The following is a 26,956-nucleotide window of genomic DNA, read 5'->3' on the forward strand; positions in this document are numbered from 1 at the left end:
GCTTCTGAAAACACAACCGAACTTAAGCACAGGGATTATATTTACTGGAGATGCATGACAAACAAGATACCATCAGGTAAATCACAGAGGGTGATTCTCCTCACTTAATAGAAGCAATAACTAACTTCTTCCAAAAGGGCACCTTCATTTTCTGTGCTGCTTATTTTGATGGTAAACGTTAATGTTTCTTCTACAGCTGCTCCACCCTACCTTCTGCTACTAATCTCTTCACCTACCAAGCGGACTGTTTCTACTGTAGTACTGCATTGGTACTTTAATGATACATCCCTCTCACGATACATACCCTCTCTACAAAAATGATTCCATGAATCTCAGCAGAAGTTAAACCAATTTCTTTAGAACTGCCTCTGACCTGAGGAAGTCTTAGCTCCACGAGTTGCCCTGCAAGCAAGAATCACAAGCTGCTTTTAAAAGTAGAGATATGGGGTGTATGTGTCTGTGGTGCTTAAAAAGCGAGGAAGACCTTTTATTGTTTTTTTTCTTAAAAAAAAAACTTACTGTAAAAAAAAAGTTTCTTCATGGTAATATTGATCTACAAAAACAAAGCAGATCTGTCACCTTTGTTTTTCCCATGCTCCAGAGGTGCTCCACTCTTATATACCTCCTCCTCACTTCCCCTCTCCTCCTTTACTCTACTGGCTAGGCTGAAATATCTTAAACATTACTTTGAAGTTTTTATGGATATTTAAAGCATGAAAACATTAAGTCACCAAATGAGCTTTTCTCCCAAGTATTTCAGTGAACAATCTGGAAACATTAGAAACATTACTTTCAAATTCTAAAATGACACCTGAATAAAAAGAAATACCACCTATGCTCAATTCCTGAGCAGTTAAACTCGCAAAAAAAAAAAAAAAATCTTCTTAAGAGCTAAAACTGTCTTTTAGAGGACATTGCATGGCCATTGAGAAACAAACAAACCAACCAACCGCATTTATTTCATTGTAGGTCACCTTTAAGAAGCTATAAATAACGGGAAAAACACACATACATCCTCTTAAAACTTATTATCCAATTATTTTTATAAAAAGTATCTTATTAGGCTTCTATACAATAACATGGAATTATTAGAATGATTTTTCTGCAGACAGAGCTTCACGGAGGACAATCATCATTCGTTCCTACAGCCATCTGAAGCCAATAGTCCAGGTTTCTAAAAACAACAAAGTTGTACAAGTTTTCTCCTCCTTTGTGAAAACCATGTTCACTTTCCCTCCAGGAAACAGGGCTGTCTGCAAAGCCATGCACGGTTAAGGTCAGCCAATGTGCCAGTTTTGGTTCATCAAAATAGCAGCTGCAAGACAGAAAACAAGTTAATAACTATAACAGAATAAAAAGCATGTTCAACAGAGTAGAAAATCAAAGACACAGGCACCTAGTGAAAATCTTTAATTAAAGTTGTTAAAGATTTAAGCTGTGGAAGATGCCTACTAAAGCCATTACATACTTCATACTTTTGGCCAGTAAAGCATCTAGCATCAAAGAACTTCAAACTGCAATATTTTAAAAGATACAACTGAAAAGGCACTGTTCTTTAACAGATGCTCTGGGATTAATACAGAGTAAGAATATTTGTAAAGCTAAAGTACTATCTAGCCTATCCACTTTCAATATTTTTGCAGTGTTTTAGTACATAATAAATTGAAAAGAAAATATTCTACCAGGAGATATGAGGAAATGAAGCACAATTGACTCTTTAGCGGGAACACTGCTAATATTTTTTGACAGATAAAACTGCAAGTTTTAGCTTCTTTTCACACAGAGCCAGGAACTTCCAGAATTTGCTAACTGTGGAGCAGCATGAACATACAACATGGGTAGATATCACTATGATCTACAGCGCACCAGTACCACGTAGTTTGATAACCAGTTGGAACCAAGATACAGGGCGCTGAATAGTGATGAACAGGGTTAGACCACTTGACACAAAAAAATACCATTACAAATTATCACAACACCGCAATGACCATGGAAAATGCTTTTTGATGCCATGAAGAACTCCAATCATACTGCTCATCAACAGTTAAAAGTGTAAGTCAAGTAGGTTTCAGGGTGCCTGACTTTCACAGACAATGGAATTTGAAAGATGTGTAAGTGCAGTGAAGCCACTGGTTCTTAGAAATTAAGATAAAAGCAAAGTCAGAATTAGAATATGGGACAGGCATTGTCAAATTTGATATATCCAAAATTATTTCTTTTTATACCATTGCTAAGCTTCCTATTTGTTTCCTAAATAAAAAGTGTCATCATTTTATGTATTTATTTTGTTACTTACCTCCAACAGCACTACTGAAAACTAAATAGTTGGAAACAATTCTGAGAAGTAAATACTTTTTATAAAGTATAATTTTTTAAATCATATACTCCATCAAACCTTACCAAAGTTTCTCCAACAACTCAATTATTGTCTCAGGAATTATGAACCCTGTGATTGTACACAAAAATGCTTTTTCCAATATTGTACTGGGCTGAGGACAGCAGTAGGTTGATAGAAAACTAGAGGATTTGTTGTCTCTGGAAAAAAAAAAAAAAGATAACCTAAAATATGTTCATTTCAGCTTTTTCTACAGAAAGTCTTCCTAACACTATCTAGTACTAAACAACAATATCTGTGTATATCATCTAAATTAATACCCAAGCAATCCAAATGTCATGAGTATCTCCAAAAATGCAGATAATTTATTTAAGACTATTAAACAAGTATGTAAGTGCTTCTGAAGCATCCCACTTATAAAAATACAACTTTTCTTGCCCTTTTTTTTTTTTTTAATGTGGCTTTCCTTACTTAAAGTATCTTTAAGATCAAACAAATTCAGCTACTTACAAGCTAACTTGATTCAGGACAGCCCCTAACCATTCAAACAGTTCCTCTGTACTGCAGGACTCTTCTGGCTTTCCTTGTAGTTCGTTGCTTTGTAACACCGGACACTGCAAGTCTCTCAATGTGCTGAATGTTATTTTTGGCTTCAGAGACCGTATTTGGCTTTTGGGAAAGTATGACATCAATGTTGATCCCTCTGTACCTTAACAACACAACACCACAAAGAGCTGTTACAAAACTACAGAACAAAGGGGGCACTGAATACATGCAACATTTATATGTGCATGTGTTATGAAAATAGAGTGCAGTGTTAAACTGCAAGACTGCTTACATTCTGTTATCTCTATTTTGCAAAAGTCATAGAATTATTATTTTCTTTATTTTCCTGGAAGTGAGAATTAAGAAGCAAGTCAAGATCCAGACACTTAGTATACATCTCAGTTAAAGTCCTATTTAACTTGGATGTAAAAAAGCAGGTCTGTCATTTGAAAACTGAAGCAATTTAACTGGGCAAGTTTTTTTTTTTTTTTTTAAGACCTCCTTAGAAAAAAGAATTTAGAGTATTTCTGAAAAAATAGCACATGAAAGGAAAACTACTTGCCTGTCAGCTTCTCCCCAGGAAGAGTGGTCTGCATATAACACTCTTAATCTGACCATGCATATGCCCAAATAACCTTTGTCTTAGCCGTGCCCACATGCACCTTTCCTCCCCACTCTAGCCCCGCTGCTGCTGCTGGAGGAGGATGATGTATGCCTCATGCCATCATCTCTACCTGGCATCTCTGGAAATTCCTCAAGTGTTTCAGTTTGAAGGAATGTATTTAAGACTAAGTAGAGGGAAGTAAGTTCAAATGAACTGAGGCCAAAAAGTTTCTCCTCGCAAAGCACTTGAGTACCTGGAAGGATCCCAGGATCACTAGTTTAACAGGAATTGCCTACTAGAGGCACATCTATAAGCACGAGCAATTCTGATGGAATCATTGCTGTAGCCCAGCATGTTTCAGGAATACTCTGCAATGAGTTGCTAGTGTCACTGAATTTCTCCTGCAATGTGCCTTCATGACCATGGGACGTTTTTCCTTTTCACTGTCTGAAAATACACTCAGTCTGTTGTGTAACAGGTCAAGTCACTGGATCTCTTAGTTCTCTCAGCTGAGGACAAGAACATGTAAAAATCATTCTGAAGCATCTTATCGCATCACCTAAAGACTGTGACAGGAAGCTTCAATTTAGGAAGGAATGGCAGAAAAATTCTGGGTTTGCATTAAATCCAGGAATCATCTTCAAATAAGGTGTATTTGGAAGGCAATATTATCTCAGAAGAATATCCAACTGGATATAGAAAAATATCCATCGAGACAAGAAACTCTTCTAATCACTCCACTGAGGTGTCTACTACCCCAGGGCAAACACCTTGCAAATTAAGAGATATTAACCAAATATCTTTTTGAAGCAATAAGGCAACTAACGTAAAATTGATAATCTGGAGTATTGAATCCAGGAGAAGGTATTACATTTTCTCCAAGAAACAACAGCTCACTACCAAGAAATAGTTCCTTACTCATAAGAAGCCTAAAGTCCAGAAAAATACTCAAATTACCTCCGTAAAGGCAAGTGTGAACAAATGAAATTCAAGAACAGAGTAGAATAACTGTAGGATACAATATCCAGGGCCCACTGCTGAAAGTTATGAACAGCCTAAATTCCCAATTCTATCAGCCATACTCTCCTCCGATCGTTTGGGGGAACAGGAAAAGAAGGGCTGAGCCCACCCTATCTAGTGGTCCTTCACAAAAGGCTGTTGAGTCGCAGAAGGGTGCGGTGACAAAGAGATGCAGTCACTGAACTCTTGCTCATTTCTTTTCTGTTTTGAAGTCTGACAAATCCTAAAACAAGCGATCCTCCTTCAGACTGCTTCCTATAGGCATCTGGTATACTTACAGGTTCATGGAGCGTGTAGTATTCCCCAGAATTCTTAGTCAAATATAAAAATTTATACGTAAACAACAAATCTCCATCCAAATGGGCCTCGGCTACAGTCTGAACCTCAGGAAAGGCTACAGTCAACACTTCAGAACAACAATTCCTCTAGCTATGGCATAGCTTCCCCTGCCAGCAACAAGCAGGCACACTGGTTGTTAAGGTTTTCTTGGGGGCCAGTGACTTTCAGCAAATAAATATTTAAAATTGTCATAGAAATTACAGCAAAAAGATTGTCTCCAATCTGTCATTAGAGACATGAGACATTTCATGTTCCTCTTTTCTGTTTCTCTCAGTGCCAGAACCACAAAGCCAAAAAAAAAAAAAAAAAAAAAGCTAGGAAAACAGACAACCTTGCTTTTGGAAAATGGCACTGAATGTTTACAGATTTGCGGCAGAGCAGGTCATAGCAAAAAACCCACCCGTTATCAGCACAAAGACTGCAAGTAGAACATTCATGGAGGATTCTCTGAAGAAAATATAACCTTCTCTTCCCTTTCAGCAAAATCTACAGGATGCCTCATATCTATTAATAAAATCTATAAAGATTTTATTTTAGGCAGTAATAAAGAACTAAGAGTTTCATATCCCATGAGCACTAGATTCCAGTGGAAAAAAGTGTTCAGATTTAACTCCATATTCAGGAGGTGATTGCATTGCAGTTTTTTGCACCGTAAAAAAAAAAAAAAAGAAAAGAAAAAAAAAAAAGGAAGAAAAAAATTGCTATTCTTCCTGAATACTGCCACACTGCAGCAACAAACATAAGAAGCACATGACCCCTCAAAGCATTTCACACTCTGCCCAGGGTCAATAAATTTCAGTATGCTGAGCCTTTGGATCTCCACTACCCTGGTTAAATTTATGTCACCATTATGGTAGCAAGAGTCTTTACCCTTTTACCCTTTCCTGAAGAAGAAAACAAGAGTGAGAAATGTAAGTCTTTAAAATTCTTCTGTATCACACACAGGGAAGAATTCTCGTACTTAAAAAGAGTAAGGGTGGGGGGGGAAGAGTTCATAAAGGCTTCAAATGAAACATGGGACAGTACTAAAGGAGCCTTCTTAATTTCTCAAATAGTAACTCCCAGACTTAGATACCTCTCAAACATCTCTCCACTACAGCAGAGGTTTCTTAGGGGGCTCTAGACTCAAAGCACAGTGACGCTAAAAGCTACATTGCTCTGATGAACAAATACGTGTTGTTCTGTGGCAACTCTTGCAGTTTCTGTCAGTGCCATGCAAATACTAAACATTCCGTGATACAGCCTGCTCTGACACAGTAAAAGCAACTGAGGACTTTGGAAAATGACCATCACAAGAAGAGGAATACATAAATCCAGCAAAAAAAGAAAAAAAAATGTAATCAGAAAACAGCACATACATGAACACTAGAAAGAAAGGTAATTTGACATGATACAATTTCATATAGCAAGAAATTCTCTCTGCTGCAATCTCAACCAAGTGCTTGAGAATAAAATGAAGAAATAGGGGGTGCAGTCACATCCATAGACACAACATCTGACAGAAAAAGGGGCTCTGTACATGTCCTAAGCCACTGCAGGAGCATAAAACTCTCCATCCCCAGTTCTTTGTCAACACAACACCAAATACATATTAGTACAGCTTATAAAGCTGGATACTAATAATAATTACAAATGGCACAGATTTATGAAGAAAAGGCAGTGCTATCAATTAGGCTAGAAAGCCTGTCCTGCAGGAAAGATGAAGAAAGCAAGTAACTGGCATAACCCCCTGAATCACTACTGCCTTCCTTAACTGAAACTTCTACACAGTAAGTTATACACACAAAACAAAATGCCAAAAGCTCACCCAAATGAACTTTAATCTAATTTTCTCTTCACTAAAAACACATTTTGACAATCATTAGCAAATGAAAAGTAAACTAGAAGTATTCTGATTTCAGGGACAGTTACATTTTACATTTTCTTTTAGTTCTTATTACCTGTATTATACCAAGCCAGTAGGAAGTCAAATTCTAAAGGTTTCTTTTCTTTCAAGGCCCAAAGTACCCTCTTATGTTTCTTACTATCAGGATGAAAGCTGGCATCCGTCAAGTCAACAGTTATAACTGAAAATAAATAAAAGCTAGTTTTATTCAGTGAAACTCAATTTTAATATTAAATGCCATAAGAACTAAACAAATGTAAAGAAACCAAAAAAAAACCCACTCCTTTTGACATGTATAGCATCTTTACCAAGTATTTAATTAAGCAAATTTTGAAAATGAGCATTCTCGTCCTGCCATTCTTACTATGGCAGGGATAGATTCCTTTTGTGAAGGCAGTGACAGAAGACACAGAAGAGCAGCTTTAAAAACATGTTGGTACTGAGGTGATATTAGCACTTAAAAAGCTAAAACTTAAAATAAGAAAAGCCATGCATACGGCTACAACATTTTTTCAACAGTTTCTCCATATCATTTGGTTCCAGGCTAAAAGTTGCATTTATTTTCAAGATAAAATGTATGATAAAATTTCTATGTGACCAATTGAACAATAAAATTATATCCTGGTATACTACAATTATTTTTGTATGTAACAAGTTTCCTCTTCAAAATCTAATCTACTATTACTTTCAGAGTAGCGCAGGTTCCTTGAAATGGCAGTCAGTGTTTTTTTTTTTAATTACTTAACAACAAGAAAAAAAACACGCAGTACATCTTCTCTCCATCTGCTAAAAAATATTTTCCTCTCAGTACATAGTATATTAAAGCTATCATTTTAAGTGTCAGATGTAATAGAATTCTCCCTCTCAGAAGAGGAATCTTGGATCAGCTTCTTTGCTGACTTTTTGTGGAATGCGCAAGTTACAATCTCTATCTTTATTAGATTAGTATTTTCTGATTAAAATCAGAAGGTAAATATGCTGCACCCAGTATACAAAAATTTTTGACTCCTGCATCACTTCAGTATAAACAATACTTCTTGAAAAAAAGCAGAATTAAATGTTTTATTGTGCTTCCCATAAGATCACACACTCTTTTCCTTACAGCTACTTTGTTATTTTAAAAATTCACATCTTTTGTCACACAGACCTTTTATGTCTATCTGGAAAAATATCACCTACAAAATAATCAATTTTAACTATGGCTATTTTGACATCCTAATAAGGTACTTCACAGACAGATCTGAAGTAAGTGCTGTTAACATAAACAGTACTTACTATATCTCATTACTTTTTTGCCAGAATATTGAGAAGGGCGACCTTGCAGTCCAAGTTCTTCATAAGTATCTTTATCCACTGAGAGAATTAATTTTCCTACAAACAAAACAAGCCTTAACATAAATAATCTTCAACATAGCTTCCCTTCAAGTCTACTGAGAACGTTATACTTAACACAATGTTAGTTTGGGATCATTAGGTATTACCAATGCAATCCGAAGTCCTTTAGTTTCAGCTAAATTGATTACCAGATTAACCCTTAAAATGCCAAAATTCCTTTTTTTTTTGTTATCAAACATATCTTACAAACCACAATAAGTATAATATTATTCCTGAAATAGAAACAGCTACCATTTCTTACTGTTGTCTCTTATCTATATTGCCCAAATCCTTCTTCCACTTGTCCTCTAGCATTTGCCATGTCATTTATTGAACATTGGATTAAACTAGGTCCCGATTTTGTGAACATTATTGCATGCACTGCACAACCACATATAAAAAAAAAAAAGAGTATTTCCACCAACCCAATGGGACTGCTCACATGAGTGAAGATAAAAATTTGCTTATTGTTCTGGAGTGTATCTGCTTATCATTACTTCCACGGCTAGATTCACGAACCTAAATCTGGCAGCTGCCACTCTGTACAGAACTTCCACACCGCCTTCTAAATACAAGTAATGGTAAAATACACAATACAAACAAATGATTTGAAACAGTGGCATCACTGGAATTCTAACACTGGCACATATTAAGTGTGCATATTTTATAAGAATTAGATCATACAAGTTTCCATGCTCCTAGACCTATGCAAATAAAGCACACAAAGGACTTCCTGCTCTGAAAAATCTGAGTTTATTGATGCCCTGATTAGCACCCGTGACTTTAGCAGTTTAGGCTAGAGTGCTATTTATCAAATATAACAGGCCTGCTTAAGAAGCTGCAAAATAGCTCCATTATTTTATTTCCATGAAAAATCTTACCTGAAAAGTAATTTACAACAACATTTTGTTGTAAAACTCTGATGGAAATACAATACAGCATTTTAATATACTTCTCAAGTAGTTAACAACAGTTTCTAAAGAGAGCTGACATTATTAAAAGATGTGTTCTCTTTTTGAAAAAACTCTGCCTTTTAAGATCAGTAGGAAATAGTAGTGGAACAGAGCTGTAAGAAGAAATATTTTTCTGTAGCATCTGTAATGACAATTGAGGCACTGACAATCCAAGTCCAAATGAAATTAATTTTTACTTATCTTTCTATGAAATAAAATAACACTGTGAATCAAGCAACAAGTTAAACAAAGTACACATGCATATTTTTAATAAAGTGGGCAAATATTACTATACTACATCATACCCACATCCATTCCCAATGAAAAAAACAAAGACTATAATCAATATATACATCTTATTTAAAAAAAAAATCATACCAGTTGGTAGCAGAGCTGCAGTATTATCTTGATCAATTCTTGTGTTATAGGTAAGCGCATAGCATGAACCTTTAATAGAGAAGCACAAAAGTGTGAGATTACACAGTCCCAAGAGAAAGATATGACAATGTGAGACTTATCTCAAAGTAATGGAGCCTGCCAAATATCATTTAAATCACTCTTAACCTTTGTGTTGTAATTAAGAAGGTTTCTTCTACCTTTTCAAACACAAAGGCATTTTGTTATTATCTTTATAAATCTTATATTGGCACTGTTTTAAAGGACCTGTAACACAGGTAACAGGAACAATAAATCCCAAACACAAAACACTATTTCCACCATTGACCTTTCTGATTTTGTAACTGTGGGAAAAAAAAAGATAAAAAAAACTTTTTTCCATATACTTTTCAGCTATCAGCTCACCTAAAAATAAGGTAAAAGAGACTCATAATACCTATATAATAACACCTATATATTTTGTAGCAGTATACGCATAACCAATTTCCTCTGCAAAAAATCAAGAGCCTGGCCCTTTAAACTGGGCATACAAATAGGGCATTCTACTTCCATAAAACTACTACTAGCATAGCCTATTAATGAGACTAAACAGGAAGCCTAGTCCCACATTTAACAAGCATTATCTCTTAATTCTCCCGTTTCTCTCATTTGTTCTTTTATCTCCTTTTTTAAGCTTTTTGTTCTCTGACAGTCATTTGAAGGGAACAACGTTTATCTTCAGCTAAATAAGCGGGCCCTAGTAGATGGAACGACTTGGTCGTGAGTGTTCAGTAAAGGCAAGTTGGCTGGGCAAAGGCTGCATCTTTCCTCACATCCACTTTGCTCTGACTGCTCCAGAAGACCCACTACAACTCCATTAGAAACAAAAGCAGGGCTATGTTTTACAGCTCTCATGACTGGAACACGGCCATGCACCCATGCTTTAGGCTTTTCAGGAAGGACAGGCCAGGAAGGCAAGGTGGCGGAGTTGCTCTTTACATGAGAGAGCAACTGGAATTTATGGAGCTCAGTGTAGGGGAGGAAAAAGTGGGTCGAGAGCCTGGGGGTGAGGATTAAAGGGCAAGACAACAGGGGCGACACTGTCGTGGGAGTTTAATACAGGCCTCCTGACCAGGGAGAGGAAGTGGATGGGGCCTTCTACAGGCAGCTGCAAGAAGCCCCACGATCCCAGGCCCTGGTCCTTATGGGGGACTTCAACCACCCTGATGTCTGCTGGTATAATCACACAGCTAGGAGCAGACAGTCCAGGAGGTTCCTGCAGAACACTGCAGATAACTTCTTGATACAGGTGGCTGATGAGCCAACAAGGGGAGGGGCGCTGCTAGACCTGATACTAACAAACAGAGATGGTCTAGTGGGAAACGTGAAGGTTGGGGACAGTCTTGGCTGCAGTGCTCACAAGATGGTGGAATCCACAATCCAGCAAGGAGGAAACTGGACAAGTCAGATTGCAACCCTGGACTTCAAGAGAGCTAACTTTGATCTCTTCAGGGAGCTCCTTGGAGGAATCCCCTGGGCAAGGGTCCTAGAAGGAAATGAGGCCCAGGAGAGTTGGCTACTACTGAAGCACCACTTTCTCCAAACTCAGGATTGGTGCATTCCTATAAGAAAGAAGTTGAGTAAGACAGGCAGGAGACTTGCATGGATGGAGCTGTTGGGTAAACTCAATGAGAAAAAGAGCATGTATGTAATATGGAAGAAGGGCCAGGCCACATGGGAAAAATATAGGAATATTGTCAAAGAATGCAGGGACGCAATGAGGAAGGCCAAGGCCCATTTGGAACTAGTCTTAGCGAGAGATGTCAGAGGCAACAGGAAGGGCTTCTACAAATACATCAGCAGCAAGAGGAAGACTAGGGAAAATGTTAGTCTGCTGCTGAATAGGGAGGGTGCCTTGGTGACAGAGGATGCAGAGAAGGCAGAGGCACTAAATGCCTTCTTTGCTTCTGTCTTTACTGTTAAGGCTAGTCATCATGAACTACAGAGCCTGGAGACAAGAGAGAGAACCGTGAGAGACGGGGACTTTCCATTGGTCAAGGAGGATTGAGCTAGGGATTACTTAGGCAAACTGGACACCCATAAATCTATGCGCCTGGATGGAATATAGCGAAGAGTGCCGAGGGAACTGGCGGGGGTTATTGCTCAGCTGCTCTGCATCATCTTTGAGAGGCCATGGGAGAGCAGGGGTGGTGCAAGAGGGCTGGAAGAAACCAATGTCACTCCGATCTTCAAAAAAGGCAAGAGGGAGGAGCCGGGAAACTACAGGCTGGTCAGCCTCACCTCCCTGAACCTCCATCCCTGGAAAGGTGATGGAGCAGCTTATCCTAGAGACCATCTCTAGGTATGTGAAGGAAAGGAAGGTTATCAGGAGTAGCCAGCATGGATTCACAAAGGCGAAGTCATGTCTGATGAACCTGACAGCCTTCCATGATGGGGTGACTGGCTGGATGGATGATGGCAGAGCTGTGGATGTTGTCTACCTTGACTTCAGCAAAGCTTTTGACAGTCTCCCATAACATCCTCATAAGAAAGCTCCAGAAGTGTGGACTGGATGAGTGGACAGTGGAGTGGATTGAGAACTGGCTGGATGGCACAGCCCACAGTGTGGTGATAAATGGGGCTGAGTCTAGTTAGAAGCCTGTGGCCAGTGGTGTCCCACAGGGGTCAGTACTGGGCCTGGTGCTCTTCAACTTGTTCATCAATGATTTGGACGAGGGCACAGAGTGCACCCTGAGCAAGTTTGCAGATGACATCAAACTGGGAGGAGTGGCCGACACTTCCAAGGGCTGTGCTGCCATTCAGAGAGACACAGGCAGGATGGAGAGTTCGGCAGAGAGGAACGTTATGAGGTTCAACAAGGACAAGTACAGCGTCCTGCACCTGGGGAGGAATAACCCCAGGCACCAGTACAGATTAGGGGTTGAACTGCTGGAAAGTAGCTAGACAGAGAGGGATTTGGGAGTCCTGGTTCACAACAGGTTAACCGTGAGTCAGCAATGCTCCCTCATGGCCAAGGCCAATGGGCTTCCCTTGCAAGAGAAAACATAGAATCACAGAATGGTTGAGGTTGGAAGGGAACCTCTAGAGATCATCTAGCCCAATGCCCCTGCTGTAGCAGGGACACCTAAAGCACGTGGCACAGGGTGGCATCCAGGCAGGTTTGGAAGATCACCAGAGAAGGAGACTCCACAGCCTCTCTGGGCAGCCTGTTCAGGGCTGTCACCCCCACAGGAAAGAAGTTCTTCCTCACATGGAGGTGGAACTGCCTGTGTTTCAACTGGTACCCATTACCACGTGTCCTGTCACTGGCCACCACCTAGAAGAGTTTGGCCCTATCCTCCCTACAATTACCATCAGGCATTTGTATTGATCAGATCCCCTCTCAATCTTCTCCAGGCTAGACGGGCCCAGCTCGCTTAATCTTTCCTCAAACGGTAGATGCTCCAGTCCCTTAATCATCCTTGTGGCTCTACGCTGGGCCCTCTCTAGAAGCTTCCCATCCCTCTTGTACTGGGGAGTCCAGAACTGCACCCAATACTCCAGGTGCGGCCTCACCAGAGCTGAGGAGAGGGGCAGGATCCCCTCCCTCGACCTGCTGGCAACGCTCCTCCTGATGCAGGCCAGGGTCCCACTGGCCTTCTTGGCCACGAGGGCACATTGCTGCCTCACGGTTAACTTGTTGTCAACCAGGACTCCCAAATCCCTCTCTGCAGAGCTGCTTTCCAATCAAGCACAATCATAGAAGGGTCCATCAGACGTAAAAAATGCTGACACTTCATAAAGGAGGAAAAAATAGATAAGGAAATGAATATAGAATTTTGTCAATACTTCTTCCCTTCCTTTAATTTTTTTTCAAACTATGTAATTACTGAATTTTACTATGCCATGAAGCATATGTAATACTACTATATTTACCATGCTCTGATTAGCTCCTTACCTTTCTTCACAAAGGTATCAATGAATTCATGAGTGACCAATTCATGAAGCGATAAATTCCTCACCACGTAGTACTCTCCAACATCTGCAATTGTGCTTTTCAGCACTTCAGGCAACATGCCACATTCAGGAATCAAAAATGACACCTATTAGGAACGTATTGATAATGTTAATCGCATCCTAAAAATTGTTCTGGGAAGAAAGAGAGAAATATAAAAGAAAATCTCTTTTTGAAGAGATTAACATATTACATCAAAATGAAATAAAAAGGTTACTTCCTTCAAAATTTAACAATTTGCACAAATCCTCCACGTACAGAAATATATATATATTTATATATATTACAGATTAGCACTTGATATATTAATTAATAACTTTACAGAATGTGACTTGATTGTCTTGACATGACTTGACTTTCAACCTCATCTTGTTTTGGGTCATGATAAAGCTTGCCCAGGAGTCCAGGGCAAACAAGTTTATTACCCAGGCAGGCACCAAGATTCCCAACTAGCAGATGCACTAGCAGGAGACACACAGTCCAAAAAACACGCACCAGGAGAAGAAGAAAAACAAACAAACAAACAGAAAAGCTTTTATGGAGCAGACCACCAAGCCAATACACTGTAAGCCTAAAAAGCTGGGTTTTTAAAAAAAAAAAAAAAAAAAAAAAAAAAAACCTTTTCTTCTCTTTCTTCCTGAAGCCGCGTGCAGGTCACCCCTGACAAGAATGGGACAGAGGTGACAGATCTGTCACCCGGAGCAGTCCCCGAGCAGCCTCAAACACCCCGAGGGCGGGATCGCCTCACACCGCGCAGCCCCCACCCGCAACGGCCGCCCCGCGCCCGTTGCCCGCCGCGCGGGGCGGGGGCGGGGCCGCGCATGCGCACTCACGCGGCAGTTGTAGGTATGGTCCCGCACGTGCGCCGCGTGCCGCGAGCGCGGATGTCGCGCGTGGCTCTTCTCACACACGAGCAGGTGCCGCGGCGCCTGCTGGAGCCGCCGCAGCGGCAGTGACGACATCTTCCCTCCCCGTCCTCCTCGTCCTGCTGCTGCTGCTCCGCGGGGCGCGAGAGCGGCGGCCAAGGCGGCGGGGGGCGGCCCTGGGTGACGTCACCCGCCTCGTGCTGGGGAGCGCCGGTGGAACGGGCGGGGGGAGGAGCGGGGCCGTGAGGTCACATCCGCCGGCCGTGGGCGGGCTGCGCATGCGCTGTGGTGCGCCGGGCAGGCGCGGGCAGTAGTGCGCGTGCGCCGTGGGGCGGGGTGATGGGGGCGTGGCCCGTGGAGGCCGCCGCGTGGGGGGGGCGGGGCCGCCGCGTGGGGGGGCGGGGCCGCCGCGTGGGGGGGCGGGGCCGCCGCGCGCTCCGGCCCCCCAACGGGCAGGATTTGTTCCGAAAATGGCCGCCCCCGGGGGTTGCGATCCGGGCTTCGAGGAAGGAGTACGAGCGGCAGCACCTGGAAGCATCCCCTGGGCGGGGGCTCCCCCGTGGCTCCAGCGGTGCAGGCCGGAGGCAGCCCCGCGGCTGCAAGGGGGCTGGAGCCCCCTGGCATGGGCCCTGATCAAAACCCCAACCGAGGCTATCCGGAGCCTGTGGAGATACACAAGATATCTAAATTCCTACTGGGGAAAAAAAGAAAATCTGATTAAAGCCTGGCCATGTTTGTAATAGCATCTGCAGTTGCACAAAATCATGCCTAAAAAAAGATCATGCCTTCTTCTGCGGTCGTCTACTTTGGCTCACACTGAATAGGATTGCTCGGTTTAGCAAGTGCTGCACTTCAGTGCCTTGGGACTGGGCCACTGCCTGCAACGTGTCTGCTCACAGGTCGTTCTCTACGTGCTGTGTTTTGAATAAGGAAGGTCCCACAATTTCCTCTTCTTTGAGTTATTCTATTCCTGGTCCCCCTGGTCTCTTTGTGTCCCCCTATTTAGTTTTAAGTGGAAATATTTTTTTTTGTTAATTTATGATGCTCTTTATATGCACTATACAAGGCTATATTTAAGTTAATACTTAACATATCTCCAAGATGTGTTCACTAAAAACCCATCAGGCTAGCAGTCCTAGACCTCGGTTTTCATATTAACTTGACAGCAATAGTTCCAGAGAGCTAAGCTGTGAAGATCTTGACCTGTCTGTGAAGATCTTGACCTGTCCGTTTCTAGGTTTTGTGGCTGATGTTACACTCATTTCTGGGTACATGATTCCCTGTTTCTTGTTTACTAGAATATCAGCTCTGTGGCTGTATCCTTTCCCTTGTGTGAGTAAAGCACACATCTTGAGTTGCAGGCTCGTTAACATTTGTGAAAAGGTCTGAATTCGGCACTTACACTGCCTATACAAATTGGATTAATTGGGTTATTATAAGTCAAAAATTGCTTTTGTATATGTAATCATAGTAATCTTCTAATTTAAAGCATACAAAACTTAATGGTAAAGACACAACTTGAGTGACGGCAGTTGCACCTAAAGGCTGAAATCGCCGTGAGCAGACAGGCATTAGGCTGTGATGATCAGAAGGCCTCTGTTCAGCGAAAGGGGCGAAAGCTCAATATCTCTGATCAGTTAGCCCAGAGACCCAAAGAGAAAATATATCCATGCTCAAGGCAGCCTGTGGAGTTGAGGGGTTACACGTGTGGTGAGGTTTTGTTTGTGTGTTTGGTTTTGGGTGTGTGTGTGAGAGAGCTTCTCTATGCTCATGTAATTTACACTTCCTGCTGGAGATAAAAATAAATAGCAAGAGAAACGTGGGGAAAAAAAAAGTGCCAGGGAAATGGTAGCAGTCGAGATGCAGAGTTACATATTCAACGTAGCACTTCAGGGCTCTTGCCAAGAGCAGAGTTCAGCGTGGCTCAGCGGAGCAGTGGAGGATCCACATGGCTGTTCGGGCAGTTTGCATCCCCTGTCAGGTAATCAAAACCAACCTGCCCTTCCTCTTGTGTGTTATGTGTCTGTACAGAATAGGAGTTTTAGAGAACACACTGGAGACAGTGATGTACATTCCAAAAAAAAAAAGGACTTATCAGTCCAGTAGGCCATGCAGTGGGCTACGTATGGGTGTGCTAATTGTTGGTAAGTTGTGATGTTTTTATAACGATTATTACAGTTCTGTGAGTAATTAGGTGTAGTTTTCTGTAGGTTTTTTTTTTAAGTACATTTCAGAATTGAAATGTGAGGCCTTAGTCCCTGTAAAGCTATCACAATTTTCCTCAGGGGTTTCATACTAGAGACTGGGTAATGCAGTTTTACAGCAATTCAGTTCCTGCATATTTGAAGAGAGTTACAGGGTATAGTCAGAAGGAAAAGAAATGCCTTGAGGCAATTCATGGTAATAGCTTGGAGTAAGGTAGGATATCTAAAATATTTCCTGAAACTAGTAAAAAATGTATTCTGTTTCTGTATAAAATAACTGAATTTGGAAAGAAGAGCCTGATCTTCACATTATAGAGAATATTTCTTGTAGCAAAAGCCAGCTATTTCTTTCATGTATTGTTCCATTATTGAAAAGGAATCCTAACTTATTCCTTCTGGTTGTTTTTCTGCGATTAAAGTTTTACATGAGAAAATACCGGCAGTTGTGTGCATCCACATCTTGAAAGCATTTGTCATATGTGTTCTGAATTTGATTTGTATCTTCACTGCATGCATTTTTTATTTCTGGTCACTATTTTCTCCCCTTTGAGAGTATGGTTGATAGCAAAAGAAAAGAAAATTGCCTATATCTTTTAACCTTGGCCATTGTAATCAGTACTTCATAAAACTGAAGCAAACAGATCTCAGTGATGCCTTGTTTACCTGGAGTTAATAATGTATATAGACTCGTTGTTAGGTTATAATTTTGAGACTAACTGGAAAATGGCATTTTACTTGATCATCATTGAGGGAAGTGGAAAGATAGTGAAGCTGTGGAAAGTTAGCTTTGTATCCTATTTTTACACGCCCATGTCTAAATGTTCAGAGCAGTGGTGAATGTAAAATTGATCCCACTTGGACTGGTCTTTCCAGGAGACTGCAAACAGATCTTCTGCCAAGCTGTTTCCCAAAGCACTTTTTTCAAGCCAGGAAGAACACTGAATGCACTGAGTTGCTGGTTTTGGTTTAAATTCAATTTAGAAAAGAAAAGGAAAAGAAAAGAAAAGAAAAGAAAAGGAAAGGAAAGGAAAGGAAAGGAAAGGAAAGGAAAGGAAAGGAAAGGAAAGGAAAGAAAAGAAAAGAAAAGAAAAGAAAAGAAAAGAAAAGAAAAGAAAAGAAAAGAAAAGAAAAGAAAAGAAAAGAAAAGAAAAGAAAAGAAAAGAAAAGAAAAAAAAGAAAAAAAAAGAAAAAAAAGTCTATTTCTTTTAGAGTTAAAACTGTAATCTGGGAAATCTCCCACTCTTTTGACGCTGAAGTGGGTTAGTAAATTAGATGGGCAATTCACCTTACAAGTTTCTAGAGTGCAGCAGTGGTTTTCGTCTATATTCAAGGAGAGTTGTTGCATCTTCTTGCTTTCTAATGAAGAGGTCGTGGTTTGTGCTCATGTGGCGATGGGGAATCCTCGTGCATTTGCTCTCTGCATGCTGCCAGATGCATTTTTGTTCACATTATGGCAGTGGCGAGGCACAACACGCCCCTTGGGGCAAGTTGTTCCACAGTGTCTGGGAAAGAGTTGGAGTACGTTTAATTCTCCATATCCTTCTTGTGGCAGGAGTAGGAAATGACATTTTTTTATTCACTTAGAGGGATAAATAGGAAATGTGTGAAGTTAAGAGTGTTCCAATAGTCTTGCTTGGGGATACATGGGAAGCATCTTAAGGACAATGGAAAAAGAAAGGGGAAAAAAAAGGAGTAACGTGGAGGAAAGAAAATTACTGCTGAAACATGCAGAAAGACCACAGAAAGTGTAATTTAATTTAATCACTGAATCCATTCAATATTCATAATTAAGAGAAATCTATTGCTCTCAAACTTTAACTCAGTTCATTGGTTCATGATTTTCTTTGGTAGTTGGGCTGCTCTTCTCTGTGACTCCAGTCTGATTAGTAAATCACTGCAAATCTAGGCTTCCTAAAATTGACCTGGCCACTTTTGGTCCTGATGAGCTATTCTTAGGTGTAGAAGAAAGATGCTCAGTTTGCAATGATTTTGGTAGGACTGCTTATATAATTAGGAAATGAATAATATAGAAGTAAGAATTACTTCTATATTATTGTATTATTCTATACAGAATAATACAAGATTATTGTATTATTCTAGATATAGACAGTCCTTTTTGTAACCCTGGGATTTTGTCATGGGAACTGAAAACACAACTGTTATCAGTCAACTTTGTACCCTGAGTAAAATGGCAGTAGCGTGATGACAGGCAATGCTTTGTTGAAAGTTCTGGTTTAGATTTAGTCTAGAAGTAGGTGTTATGTGGGAGAGACACACATTAGGGACCAGAAATCAGTTATTAAACTGAGACCCTGCACTTTTCAATTTATTTAAAAGATTCTAAGTTATATTCTGGATTCATCTGCAGCAGTATGAACTGGAATTATTTCCCTAACATCAGCTAAATTATTTGTGGTATAAAGCCTCTTGTTGAATGGGTGACTTCTGAGTGCTGCAAACAGAGTAATGTAGAACAGAAAAACTTTCTGTTCACTTCATGTTGAAAGTGCCTCCTTTCAACTAAATTATTCCGAACTCCTTACAGTGAGACTTCTCGTTGAAATAACTTCACAGTGAAATGAGTTAAGTCCTTCTGTTTCACCAAGTAAAAAGCACCTTGGTTTTGGCACCATTAGGTTGCATTTACAATCTATCACACACATAGAGATATCGTAAATGATGTACCAAATCACTAAAATAGCAGTCTTTTAAATGTCTCAACAGTTTGAACGAGAAAAGAAACAGGAGACCTGGGATTATTTTTTTGTTTTATTTGGATATGAAAGTGGAGTCAGAAGCGGCGCTACAGCATATTAGTAGTCCAGATACCAGCAAAAGAAACATATTTTGCTGAACTCGCTCTTAAATATTTACTGTATGATATTGTGAACTGTGTCTTATCTACAGATGGCTTATAAAGGAAATTGTCCTGAATTGTGCCAAGCCTTTGCTAAGAACAAGAAGTCTAAAAGAATTTTATTGTGCTTGCAATCTCAATTCATGTAGGTATAAATCATGGTAACTTTTTTTTCCCGATATGGCTTTAATGCCACGATCACATACTATTTTTTTTCCTTTTACCATTCCATGTACATAACAGACTTGATTTGTGATGAATCAGGATAGTGTTGGCTGGATGACTTGGACTTTATTTGCTTCAAATTGCAAAGACTGCTGAAATAGAAGGATTTTTTTTTTCATTTTGGTAAGTGAATACTACAATAATACTAAGGACTGGATTTTATTATTGCTCCTGACATCAGGCACCTTGCTGTGCTATCTAAATTGCTTAAACTAACTAGGTTCCTATTGCATGTTGCGAACTCTCTGCCCTGAGAAGCCAAGCAGTCAGATTTCTGAGATGCTGAGCACTTACTTAGAGCTGAATCAAAAGAAACTAGGCTCTGAACACATGTAAAATATTATATAATGATAAGCAAACTCCAAAGTCAACTTACAGACATTCAAAATAAGCACATAGAATATGAGGATACTTTTTAATTTCACCTCTCTGGCACTAAAATCAGGAGTACTTCTTCATCTCATAGTAGTCTGCTATTTCTGAAGGGCTCTGAAGATACTATAGTCCTAAGCACTGTAGAGGATATAATGAGGAAATGTGACTGCATCTCCAGAACAGGACTGAAATATTGTTCAATAAATATCGCGTACAGATATGCATTGAGCGATGCAGGGAAAAACAATAGCAAAAACACTGAGTAGCTGGCCATTCTCTAAGCTTAATGAGACAATCCTATAGAAAAACAGCTTAAGAATATGTAATTAAAGGCTGCTACCTAAAATAATACACTTCAAAAGGCTGCATTATGGTTAAACAGGCAACATTACTCCTGGCACGTTTCTAGCAGGTGGGTGCCCAGCTCTGTTTACTTAACAGTCTTTTAGCAGAGATTTCCTTGGGTAACATAGTAAATTCTACTGCATGCAAAAAGCAACAGCAATGCACAGATTTAGGGAAATATAGCATATAGAATATCTGAAATGCTGGCACTACAAAAGAATAAATTAAGCACGTTTTATTCAGCTCGTTTTGCTGAATAAGTAGCAGTTAAGTCATACCTGTATTTAAGACTTGCTTTTATCAGAAACTTTGGCTAGGTAGTAGAAATGATCTTAAGAGAAAATTGTCACGAATTCTTCAATGAGCATTAGTAGATAGGAATGACATGACACTCTGCAAAGAGTAGCTAGATCTAGTAGCATTTAGCTAAATAGCTTTATATTTTATAATGCTTATGCATTCTATAGCATCAGCTTGGTGGACCTTATCTTGAAGCTGGGCTAAGCAGTCGCTTCATTGAAATTACTCGTACGTTGCACCTACTCATACATTTGCAATTAAGTATTTGCACAAATGATTTGCAGGCTTAGGTCAAATCACCTGACTGTCAGCATCACTGTAGTTTGTTGAGACATTCTTTGAAATATCCAGTGCAGATATGGGTTAGATATGAGTTAGCTTGCTCTTTTTTTTTTTTTCCCCTCAACTGTTCTGTGCAACTGTTCTTACTTCAATTATCGGTCATTTTTTTGCTGAAGAAAAAGGTGTTTTCAACTAAATGAATATAAAAAAAACAATTACAATCAATCACACCACCAGATGGAGCTTCTTTTCTACCTGATTTTACTATGGAAGGTGCTGAAATGTAAGCATGTGCGACTAACTGTGTCAACAAGTGAAATATAAAGATGAGGATTGAACATGCCTGCATTAATATATGGCTATTTTAGCAATTTTTGGTTTAAATTGTTAATGCTATTGTTAATTGTTAATGGCTATTATGTCTATTTTTTTGCTTTTCCTGTGCTAGGCAGTATCAGGCAGTTCCACGTTGCTTGTTCATGCTCTTCAGAGTTTTAGGGTGTAGGATTACTTATTAGAGTAGTTTTGCAATGATAAAGCTGTGCTTGTTTCTGCTGCTTTTTTTTCTACTGTAGAAACTCCTAACATTCTTTAAAAAATCAAGCCTTTTTTCACACCACTACATGAACTGTTTCATTCACTGAAATTCTGCTCTACAGTCTTAACTTTGCTTTTGCTGTCTTTAAGCAGTATTGTATTGTATTATAGATAGCTAGTTGTTGGTATGTATGTACATGGACTGAAACAATCTTTCATAAGTCATAAGAATCAATATAAATGATTGTGACAAACATTTTTGCTCTTAGAGGATGCCCTGTAGGTTTTGTTGTTGGCTGTCACAGCTTAGCTGTAGTCCAGAAGCAACTGAGAGCAAAGTTAATGGAAGCAGTTCTGAGAGTTAAACGTACTCCTGATTCTGTAGTTTGGAAAAAGAGCTGTGAACAGAAATCTTTGATCTAACAAAACCCAAGCAATACATACCAGGTATTCACAGCCACATTCAGGAAAGCAGTATCATGAATTGCTTAGCACTGATTTCTGTGTTTACTTTTTTTTTTCATGTCATTCAGTAGCCATATTAGGGTGCAAATGGTCCTGCGAGATAGATGTGTGTTTTGATTACAGCATGGGGGCATGGAGCAATAGGATAGGGAATTGAGAAACCTCAAGTGGGCCGAAGACACGAAGGAGCCGTGTTGATTGTGTGGGTGTTTTGTGGCTGTCAGAATCACTGGTCCTACCGCGGGGACTGCAGAAGACCTCCTACCTGTGAATCTGCTGTCTGCCTTTCATTAGGAAACCTTTTATGTCAACATTTTCCTTAATAACAAATGTGAATAGTGCTTAGCAGGCTGAAATGCAGTTCCCACCGGGGAAGTGTTGGGGTTCCCCAAGACTTTTAAGAGAATCGATTCTGGAAAATTCCAAAGGGAAACAGCGCTAAATAACTCTTTAGTTAATAATCGTTGTCATGGTTTGGCTTACAGGGTTTATGATAATTTGCATCAGTTGGTTGTCTGTTTCAATCTGTTAAGATTTATCTATTTACAAATTACACTCACTTTCAGAACACTAGCAAACAGCACTAAAAATCCCAAACTTCCCTTTAATCAGATGACTTTAATTCTTTTTTTCTTTTTTTTTTGTCTTTTAGTTGTTTTTATGCAGTATGGGTTGGCTTAACTGATTTTCTCTATTTTTATGAATAGTAGTCCTTTTGCAAACCTGTTTGCAGAGATAGGGAATATGTGATGTGTATAGTTGCTACAATATTACTTTTATCAATATTTGCATTGTTTCTCTGCCTTATTTTACTCAAACCTTTAACATGCCTCTGATTTCTATTAGTCCAAATGATTTTGTTTTGTCAATTGTTTTTGTCATATTTGTGATATTTTGTCATATTTTGTCATATTTCTTCCTTTGCCCAAGGTCCCATAAGCCTAAAATAGTTCGTAAGGTAAGGTTATGTTATGAACTGGGGAGGAATAGCCCCAGGCACCAGTACAGATTAGGGGTTGACCTGCTGGAAAGGAGCTCCACAGAGAGGGATTTGGGAGTCCTGGTTGACAACAAGTTAACCATGAGGCAGCAATGTGCCCTCGTGGCCAAGAAGGCCAGTGGGATCCTGGCCTGCATCAGGAGGAGCGTTACCAGCAGGTCGAGGGAGGGGATCCTGCCCTCTCCTCAGCTCTGGTGAGGCCACATCTGGAGTATTGGGTGCAGCTCTGGGCTCTGCAGTACGAGAGGGATGTGGCACTTCTAGAGAGGGTCCAGCGTAGGGCCACAAAGATGATTAAGGGACTGGCGCATCTATCTTCTGAGGGAAGACTAAGCGAGCTGGGGCTGTTTAGTCTGCAGAAGAGAAGACTGAGAGAGGATGTGATCAGTGTGTACAAATGCCTGATGGAAGAATGTAAAGAGAATGGCGCCAAGATCATCTTAGTGGTGGCCAGTGACAGAATAAGGGGTAACGGGTACAAGTTGAAACACAGGCAGTTCCATCTCCAGATGAGGAAGAACTTATTTCCTGTGAAGGTGACAGAGCCCTGGAACAGGCTGCCCAGAGAGGTTGTGGAGTCTCCTTCTCTGGAGATCTTCCAAACCCGCCTGGATGCCACCCTGTGCCACGGGCTCTAGGTGTCCCTGCTGGAGCAGGGGGGTTGGACTAGATGATCTCTAGAGGTCCCTTCCAACCTCAACCATTCTGTGATGCTGTGATTCTGTGTCTCATTTCCAGGCACAGCTAAGAAAGGACCTGTATTAGCCTATTTTGATGAAAATAAATACTTGTAGCACAGTGGCCCAGCATGACACTCTAGTCTCCACTGGCAGGCTGGGAGTGATAGTGAAACTGATGAATTTTCTGTAAAGTTCAATATTCGGAGAAGACTGTCACCACCCTCCTTCATCTGAATGTCTTGGGAAGATGCTCTGTAGCAGAAAGGCTTCCATTAAAAAGAGCCTGGTTTGTTCAAAAAGCTGTCAGGGCAGCACTGCAGCTGCAGTCGCACTAGGTCAGAGTGAGCCTCTAGGAACAGTCCAGCCAACAGCCTGGCAGCCACAGCAGCCTCGCGCAGTGCTGGTGACAAGCAGCCGAAGGCAAGCTGGGGTTAGTAATATTTTCCATTGGCACAGCTGGTGCCCATGAGAACGTCTGTCCTTTACTGCCATCCTTACAATGCTCTAAAACAACTAGCATGCGTCCAGTGCAGTGCCAGCAGTTAGGGAGTCAGAGTATTTGACACCTCAAAATAACTGTTTGTTGTTCAAATATTCAGTCCAGCAGCAGGAATAATATCACAACAGCAGTGTCTGCTACAACAACTGTTCTCTCATGTTTCTGCTACTCTGACATTCATCCTCTTGTGAAATCCTGTCTACGTGTTCAGTTGAACTGTATTGACTTGCACTGGAAAGGCTACCAAGACTTATGCTAAAAAAGAAATCATGCAAAACAAACAAAATGCAAAAAAAAATCCATATTGGGGATGTATTGCCTCAGGGGAAAAAAAAAAGTAGCATTATGTGGATATGCTTTCTAGTTAGCCTTTTCTGAGGAAAAAAAAATGGAGGGAAAGGAAGTTTAATAATGTAGTATTTTTGCCATGCAAATTGTCCTTAAAGCAGAACAATGGCATTCACAAAGTATGGAATTAAATTTGTAAAACCTCTCAGATAGTGGTGTCTCCATACTAATAAACAAATCTTATTTTGAATATGTCATCTGCTGCAGAAAAGAAAGGGAAAAAAGACTTTATTAAATGGTTGTTTGTACTTTGTTTTTCCTCCGTGAGTATTAATTGTTAAGTGGAAACACTGAGGATATATGGACCTTCTAAAAAGGGTTTGTGTCCCTCCCGAGCTTCGGGATGTTATTTTCTGCAAGCAGGGTACTGCTAATACCAAATATGGGAAAACATAAGAAAACAAAACAAAGAGGTTTGCTTAAAAGAAACCACCCTTTTAAAAGATAATGCATTTAGTGGCTTTTTTTCTTTCTTTCTTTGTTCTTGTTATTTTTTCACTTGCCTTTAGGTTTTTGTCCCAGAGTTCGTATCTCAGAGCTTTTCTCCTCACTTAGGAAGAGTGGGTAGCAATTTAATTGTAAAATCTGTGAGTCTCGCCACGTCGCAGCTCCCGCGATGGACGTATCATGAATAAGTAAGTAAAGAGCGGGGGGCTGCGGGCGCTGCGGGCTCTCCTCCGTTCTTGGGCGTCCTGCCTCATCGGGACGCGCTGCCTTTTCTCGTTCGTGGGCATCTGCGATACTACGCGATGGGCAGAAGCCTAAAAACAACCCAACGAAAAGTACAAAGCCTACTCCTCAGCCGCGCCTTGTGCCTTTGCCTTAACGCGGCGCGCGTGTGTGCGCGGCTCCCGCAGCGCCTCTTCCCACGCCGGCCCGGGCCCCCCGCGGGGCCGACGTGCCCGCCCGCCCGTCGCCACTGCCCATTATTTCCTTAGTGCCGTTTCCAGGGAGGGCCCGGCCCGCCCCTCCGCGCGGCGCCCGCGGGTGGCTCCGCGCCGGGCGGGGGCGCGTCCGCGGCCGCCCGCGGGGGCCGCATAAAGCGGGGGCCGCCCGGCCGGCCGAGCCACAGGCCGGGGGTCCCGCGGGCGCCATGGCGAGCCCCGCGCGGCCGCAGCAGGAGCTGGTGGCCCCTTCGGAGGAGCGGCGGCCGCCCTCGCTGCCCCGCGGCGCCTCCCCGGGGCTGCTGCTGCTGGAGCTGGAGCTGCGCCGCTGCGGGCGCTCGCGGTCCCCCGGCGCCCGGTCGCGGCAGGAGGAGGAGGAGGAGGAGGAAGAAGAGGAGGAGGAGGAGGAGGCGGCGGCGGGCGAGGACTTTTGCGCCAAGTGCAAGAAGCGGGTGCAGTTCGCGGACTCGCTGGGGCTGGACCTGGCCAGCGTGAAGCACTTCAGCGCCGCCGAGGAGCCGCGCGTGCCGCCCGCCGTGCTGTCCCGCCTGCAGGGCCTGTCCGCGGAGGAGCTGGGCGCCGCGCTGGGGCTGCCGTGCGGCGCCTGCCAGCCGCCCGCGCTGCTCCTCGTGCCCGACTTCGCGGCGGGCGCGGCGCTGAGCGCCGAGCGGCTGCGGCGGCAGCGCGTGTGCCTGGAGCAGCTGCGCCAGCCCGCGGCGCCCGCCTACGTGCGGGGCACGGTGCGGGTGCTGCCCTGCGCCGGCCCCAGCGCCGTCACGGTGCGCTACACCTTCAACGAGTGGCTCTCCTTCATGGACGCCCCGGCCGTGCCCGTGCCCCTGCCGCAGCCGCCGCCGGCGGGCGCCGACCCGCTCGCCGAGCGCTACAGCTTCTCCCTGAGCGTCCCGCCGAGCGTGCAGGAGGGCTCCGCGCTGCACTTCGCCATCTGCTACCGCAGCCAGCAGGGCGAGTACTGGGACAACAACGGCGGCCGCAACTACACGCTGCGCTGCCGCCGCTCCCCCGCGCCGTGCCCCGCCGCGGCCGCCGCTCCGCTCTGCTGAGACCGGCGCGGGCGAGGAGCCGTGATCAGGCAGCAGCGCCCGCCTCGACGGCCGCCCGTCTCCCGACGGGGCAGCGGGGCGCGCGGCACGGGCGGCCCCTCGGAGGCAACCGGCCGCGCGGAGCGGCGCGCCCGACGCTCGGACGGGAAGCCCGGCGCCCGCCCCGACGGGGACTCCTTGCAGCCGTTGGAATTATAGCTTGAGCTACCGGCCTTCGTTTGCAAAAGAAAGAGCCACGGAGCACCCGGGCGGGCGCGCGGGGCCGTTGGCGGCCGTTGGCTGGCGGCGCGCGGAGGCCAACGGTCGCCGTGGGGGGAGGGCGGCGGGGCAGCCCGCGCGAGGCCCCGCGCGCCGCTGCCCCCCGGGCCGCCCCTAGGCAGGAATGGGGCGAAAAGGGTTAAAGAAGGGGCTGGCCGTCCCCGCTCGGCGAGGACGGAGCCCGGAACGGGAGTTTCCTCCGGGGAAAGCGAAAGCCGGGGCTTGCGGCGCGCCCGGCAGCGGCCGCCTCGCGTCCTGCGGCCCTCGCTGCGCGCCCGTAGGATCGGCCCGCGCGGCGGGGGCGGCTGTCGGCTCGTACCG

General features: G+C 42.7%; 2 protein-coding genes across 2 annotated transcripts; one reads left to right on the top strand and one right to left on the bottom strand.

The window, feature by feature from the left end:
• Positions 1–1,004: 1,004 nt before the first annotated feature.
• On the bottom strand, positions 1,005–14,408 carry RPP40 (ribonuclease P/MRP subunit p40). Its single transcript, XM_088525655.1, has 8 exons — positions 14,280–14,408; positions 13,390–13,534; positions 9,435–9,503; positions 8,005–8,100; positions 6,785–6,910; positions 2,846–3,044; positions 2,401–2,535; positions 1,005–1,315 (listed from the first exon to the last, which is right to left on the bottom strand). The coding sequence occupies exons 1-8, from the start codon at positions 14,406–14,408 to the stop codon at positions 1,117–1,119; spliced, it is 1,098 nt and encodes a 365-aa protein (XP_088381781.1). The 3' UTR covers positions 1,005–1,116.
• An 11,114-nt stretch (positions 14,409–25,522) lies between these two features.
• PPP1R3G (protein phosphatase 1 regulatory subunit 3G) lies at positions 25,523–26,385 on the top strand. Its single transcript, XM_088525664.1, has one exon. It carries the CDS (start codon positions 25,523–25,525, stop codon positions 26,375–26,377), a length of 855 nt encoding a protein of 284 aa, XP_088381790.1. The 3' UTR covers positions 26,378–26,385.
• The last annotated feature ends 571 nt before the right edge of the window (positions 26,386–26,956 follow it).

This window comes from Tinamus guttatus, unplaced genomic scaffold (genome assembly GCF_059628265.1).
Source record: "Tinamus guttatus ecotype Peru unplaced genomic scaffold, ASM5962826v1 Tinamus_guttatus_pri_ptg000232l, whole genome shotgun sequence".
Lineage (NCBI taxonomy): Eukaryota > Metazoa > Chordata > Aves > Tinamiformes > Tinamidae > Tinamus > Tinamus guttatus.

What these genes read in the sequence shown, in the direction of transcription:
- RPP40 (XM_088525655.1), bottom strand. Translation starts at nt 14,408, where the DNA reads ATGTCGTCACTGCCGCTGCGGCGGCTCCAGCAGGCGCCGCGGCACCTG. An exon ending in TGATACCTTTGTGAAGAAAG is followed by an intron (nt 9,504 to 13,389) that starts GTAAGGAGCTAA and finishes TCTCTATTAAAG; the next exon opens with GTTCATGCTATGCGCTTACC. An exon ending in CAAAAAAGTAATGAGATATA is followed by an intron (nt 6,911 to 8,004) that starts GTAAGTACTGTT and finishes ATTTATTTTCAG; the next exon opens with TTATAACTGTTGACTTGACG.
- PPP1R3G (XM_088525664.1), top strand. Translation starts at nt 25,523, where the DNA reads ATGGCGAGCCCCGCGCGGCCGCAGCAGGAGCTGGTGGCCCCTTCGGAG.